This window comes from Lucilia cuprina, chromosome 3 (assembly GCF_022045245.1).
Source record: "Lucilia cuprina isolate Lc7/37 chromosome 3, ASM2204524v1, whole genome shotgun sequence".
Lineage (NCBI taxonomy): Eukaryota > Metazoa > Arthropoda > Insecta > Diptera > Calliphoridae > Lucilia > Lucilia cuprina.
In genome coordinates, this window is record NC_060951.1 from 10,889,500 (window position 1) to 10,895,351 (window position 5,852).

A 5,852-nucleotide genomic window follows, 5' to 3' on the forward strand; every position below is an offset into this window, starting at 1 on the left:
AACACTATATCCATCTAAGACTTATTTTAATTTCCTTTAAATATTACAGCTTTGCCGTATTCATTCATTACATTAAAATTAACGTCCATCATTTACATTTCCGAAAAAAAGGAATAAAACGGAATACAATAAAAAGAGCTTATATACTAACTTACAAACTAAATAATTCTTAAAACTAATTAACAAAAAATAATAAAAAAAAAAAACAAAAATAAAAAATAATTCAGTTTCACAATCAATTATTGCAAAGTCATTGCTCGGTGTTGTACACCAGGTCAGTCACATTAAGTGTGCCGATCCTTCTATGATAGAATAAGAGGCCTGCACCTCCGTATAAAAGGTTACTATTCCTAATTTCCAGAAGATCAAAAGGAGAGAAGTATCTATTCACATGCAGAGTCTCCAGATCAGGTAAATCAAGAAAACAGTCCGCCACTAGTCGATTATCGAGGCGGGAAGAGCGTTCAAGAAATTTAATGGCAGAGCCAATCAAGAACGCGTCAACCCGCTCGAAGTCAATACCGTCATAAATTGTCCTACAAGAAGGACTACGGAAGAAGCCATTGGGTTGCATAGTGGGCCGAAGACCCAGACAAGATGCTAAAATTCGACGCTCCCATATCCTAAGCCTCTCCATCTGGTGAGATGATATCCCAAACCAGACTGGAAAGGCATAGGCTATGAGAGGTCGTATAATTTGCCTGTAAATCAGGAGTCTGACCCTAGTGCTAAGACCCGTCCTACGGCGGAGTATCCCGTAATACATAAAATACACTTTCTTAACTTTATCTAATATAAAGTCAATGTGCCTATAAAATTCAAAGTTTTCATGGAAAATCACGCCAAGGTATCTCATGCGGTCGGAAGTCCTTATGACCTCACCACCAACTGTCAAGTGTGGGATATAAGATCTAGCATTAGGGAAAAGTCGGCCTCGTTTGCCCTTAATCAAAACACTATCGGACTTACCAGCATTCAGTCGCAAGCCCCATTCGTCCAAAAATTCCTTGAGAGTGCCCAAATAAGTATTTATCCTACGATTTAGAGTTGACGCCCTCGGACCTTTCGCCGCAATTAGCATGTCGTCAGCATACATCAAAATAAGATCACCACTGGGAGGCTGAGGAATATCAGATACCAGAATATTAAATAAAATGGGACCTAATAATGAACCTTGAGGAACACCCGCGACAACTTCCCTAGCCGCAGAAAATTCGGAACCTACTTTCACCCTGAAAGTACGACCATCCAAGAAATTTGCCACCATCCGGCAAGTGTTACCATCAAAACCGTACTCCAGCATTTTAAAGATAATGCCCTTCTGCCAGGCAGTGTCGAAGGCCTTAGCCAGATCCAGACTGACTGCCAAAGTCGCGTATCTATTATTCAAACCTCTAGCCACGTAATCTCCAAACACCGTAAGGGCATGGGAGGTAGAGTGACCACTCCTAAAACCAAATTGACTATCCGGTAAAACGCCACCGTCCAACAACCTATCAGAAATTTTCGCCAAAAGAAAGGATTCCAGTAATTTACCGAAAGCAGATAGCATAGAAATTGGTCTATAACTCGCGACCTCTGTTGGATCGGATCCAGATTTCAGAATGGGCACCACCATTGCGACCTTCCAGTCCACAGGGAAATACCCGATGTTCAAGCAGTGGTTGAAGAGAATCGCCAAGAATTCCCATGTCACTGAATCAGTCTTCTTCAGAACATAGTCAGGGATTCCATCTTGATTGCAGGATTTCTTGTTCTTCCTTGACTTTAGGGCACTCTTAATCCGACTTGGGGTAATTAAGTCCATCTGAGTAGAGTGGTGATCATTCAGAATAGAGCCATCAGCCAAAGCGTCCGTTCCAAAGGTCAAGGCAGGGATGTGGTTAGTGATTGTCGAAATCGTCTGCTCGACAGTGTTAACAAAGGATGGTGAGCATAAGTCCTCGTTGCCCCGGTGAATTCTATCAAAACCCTCAGCGAGTAATTCAGCCTTATCAGAGTCAATGGGTATAAGGGTCCCCCTAGAGTCTTTTAAATCAGTTATATCCGTCCTCTTTCTTATGCCAGCACCCCTTTTAACCAGCCTAAAAGTCCTATTGTTGACTTCGATCTTCTGAAGGAAGTTACACCAATAACTCTCCTCAAACACTGCGATCGCCCCTTGGATAATCCTGTCAAGGTTCCTAATTTCAGCTCTAAGTATAGAACATCTGCTTGGGTCAATAGTCCTCCATAATGTCCGTCGTAGTCTTTTCTTCTCAGCGATAAAATTCAGGATGTTAGGTGGAAGCTGCAATAAACCCCTGTTACCAGAAGGTAATTTAGGAATAGCCTCATCCATCGCGGTCCTGAAGATGTTCTTCATCGCGGAGATACTCTCGTCGATCTCCTGAGTATTAGCGTTCCTGTCAATTGGAAGTTGGCAGTCCGGAAGGTCCCTAGCCAGAATTCTGTTAAAACGTCGAATGTCCATTCGGTCAAAATTGAAATAAGTAGAGTTTGTGCATTGTTGTAATTCCCCCGATTCTACAACAATTTCCACAGCCCGATGGTCAGAATTGAAGTCAAAAGTCCTAAGTCCGTTTGATGAAATTGGGGAAGGTCTAATGTCAGACGACACCAAAAAATAGTCCAAAAAGGAGGAAGAGTCACCAGATACTCGTGTTGGATCCGCAGTTCGTTGTACGTCCATGCCCGGACAAGACAGTAAAAATTCACGTAAGTTATGTCCACTACGGTTGCAGACGTTACCTCCAAAGTATGAGTGCTTTGCATTCAGGTCTGCCCCAATCAAGAGACCCCCCCTGGAAGAAAGGTTCACAATGGGATCTAAGTCTGAAATGGAAAGCAAAACTTGCGGCCTCAAGTAGGCAGAAATGATCGTAACTGTGCTACCATCAGTTCTGCCAACCCTAACAGCCGTATTCTCGATAGCCCCCAAGTCCAGTGCAATTCTGGTAGAGCCTAAATTTTCCCTCACGAGTACGGCAGTCCCCCCACCACGTTCGTTTTGTCGGTCTTGTCTGTATGTCCTATACCCCCTTATGTCCAGTGTATGTCTGGGAGAAAGTTTATGTTCAGCTACTAAAAGAACGTCCGGTCGATGTTCCCTTAAAAATAGGTCCAAGTAATGCCTCTTGTGTCTGGACACAATGGAGTTCACATTGATAAAAATACACTTAATAGAATTATCCATCATGCTGGAGTGAAATTAGCATCCCAAGTAGAGCACGGGACTTCTCACCATCATCACTGAGAGAACGATATTCTCTAGCAAAACCCTTCAGTTTACCTAAACAATTCAACAGATCGCTACCAAATAAACGTCTGCAGTCAGAATCAATCAAATCAAAGTCAGTCCTGGCAGAAGACAATGAAATACTATTCCCCGGATGGGATCCTTCAGAAGTACTTGGAGCAGATGCAGTACGACTACTATTAACCGTATTTGAACGTACTGCCGACCTTGCGGCAGCAGCATACGATACACCATTCACCCGTGGGGCCGACGTTCCACCAGTGGAACCCGAAGTCCTCTTGGCAGCAATCTTACGTAGGAGTTCCAAACGTTTTGGGCACTCCTTGGAGCCAGCAGTGTGACCTTCTGTGTCACAGTTCGCGCATCGTACTGGCAGTCCTACCCTTCTGACCGCTTGTCCCGTAATGGGATCCGTAGTCAGTGTTTCCATAGTGTTCCCATCCTTCGCGGGTACCTGACAATTCCCCGGGCCATGAGAATCTCCACACTTAACACACCTGTAAGGCATATTACAGTTCCTAGCCACATGACCAAAGCGCTGACAGTTATAGCACTGGACTACATCCCGTTTGGCGTGCTTCTCCATGAAAACTCTACAATGTAGAATAAATCTAATTTCCTTAAAACCTCTAAGGTCAGACTCCCTACTAAGTTGGAATAACCACCTATCATTACCAAGCTTATGCAGACCCATGATCTTAACTCTAATCTGAAGACCCTGCATATAGCCTAGCACCTCCTCCTTATCAAAAGAGTCAGAAAGACCCCTAATTATAATCGAAAAAGGCCTTTGAGCCTTTGGTGTATGTGTATAATAATGTACACCTTCCTCACTAAGCATTGCCTTCAATTTATCAAAATCTACCAAGGTGCAGACCCCTATATTGGTAACATGTTTACCAAGAATTTTAATATTATAATCCTTATGACCAAGTAAATTTTCCAATTTAGTACTAATATACTTAACATTAATATTATAGGTTGTTACAACCGGAACAGACTTACTCTTAGTCATAGCCTCATTAGTCTTCTTTACAGCTTTCGTAGATACCTTACTGGATCTCGGAGCATCCTTCGAAACGGCTTGTTGCTTTGGTGCAGTATTCATCGGCGTCTTAATAGCAGATGAGCGAGCTGTCGCATCAGCCAGGCCTTCCTTCAAAGTAACTACAGAGTCATTGGATTCTGAAGCGGAATCCGCAATCTCCATCTCGTCCTCGCTAGAGGAACTTTCAGACACATTCTTAGGGTCAAAACCTCCTCGTACTAAAGCATCAAGATTGTTCTGCAGTCGTTCGTTGTGACTTAGAACACTTTCAAGTCTCTTGTTCACTAGAGCAAGTTGCTCAGTCAAATGATCAATAATCTTCTGCTGATCATCATCAGACCCCACTCTGGGTCTTTTAGTAGGGTAAAGACTTTCGTCTTTCCCCATTTCAAATATACACAATACACAGAAGGGTAGTATCTATCCGCATTTAGTAACGGAATCAAAGAAATTTACCCGAATAGTCCACTTAAAAAAAAAAAAAAAAGAAATTTATCACTTTGTTGCCTCCTATGGGCTTCTCATTCATTCAAATGTCACAGAATAATCAATATGAGGCACACTGCCTACTATTATGACCAGGCTTCTCAAAAAGTCTATGGCCTAAAAAATTTACTTTATTTTAGCAAGTGCCTACTATTTTCAGCACGCTTCTCAATTTTCCGAAAGATATTAAATTTAACAATTTATCACTTGTCCTTTTTCAAGAATTATTATATTCTAATCACTGCACTATATAAAACTTTTAACTGTTTTCCGCTCTTAGTACTTGACACGATCACTGTTCACACAAGACTCTGTTTTGATATCGTTTCCACACAAGTAATCGAGTATTTATACTTTTTCTCCTTACTAGTAATATGTTTAAGGGTTGATTATCTACACACAAAAAAGGTATATAATACATTCATATTGGGTTGATTTTTAAAATTTGTGAACAGTGTTAAAAGTGTTTGTGAAGTGTAAACTACTAAAAATTAAAATAGTGAAAAATGCCTCCTAAAGCAAGTGGAAAAGCAACCAAGAAGGCCGGCAAAGCCCAAAAGAATATTAGTAAAAGTGATAAGAGCAGAAAACGCAAGCGTAAGGAAAGTTATGCTATCTACATTTACAAAGTATTGAAGCAAGTACATCCTGATACTGGTATATCTTCAAAGGCCATGAGTATCATGAACAGTTTTGTAAATGATATTTTTGAACGTATCGCCGCTGAAGCATCTCGTTTGGCTCAATACAATAAGCGTTCGACCATCACCAGTCGGGAAATTCAAACTGCCGTTCGTCTATTGTTGCCCGGTGAATTGGCAAAGCACGCCGTCAGTGAAGGTACCAAAGCTGTCACCAAATACACCAGTTCCAAGTAAATTTATTTTACTTACACCGCCTATTAATTCTTTTCTTATTACAAAAGGCCCTTTTCAGGGCCACAAAATACATTTGAACAAGTAAGAGTGCTATATTCGGCTGTGCCGAATCTTATATACCCTTCACCATAGTGTATTTTAAACATAATTGATCTTACAGTCTAGTTAATAAAAACATTAA

General features: G+C 41.3%; 1 protein-coding gene across 1 annotated transcript; it reads left to right on the forward strand.

Moving 5' to 3' along the window:
- The first annotated feature begins 5,226 nt into the window (after positions 1-5,226).
- On the forward strand, positions 5,227-5,686 carry LOC124418872 (histone H2B-like). Its single transcript, XM_046946598.1, has one exon. It carries the CDS (start codon positions 5,300-5,302, stop codon positions 5,669-5,671), a length of 372 nt encoding a protein of 123 aa, XP_046802554.1. The 5' UTR covers positions 5,227-5,299; the 3' UTR covers positions 5,672-5,686.
- The last annotated feature ends 166 nt before the right edge of the window (positions 5,687-5,852 follow it).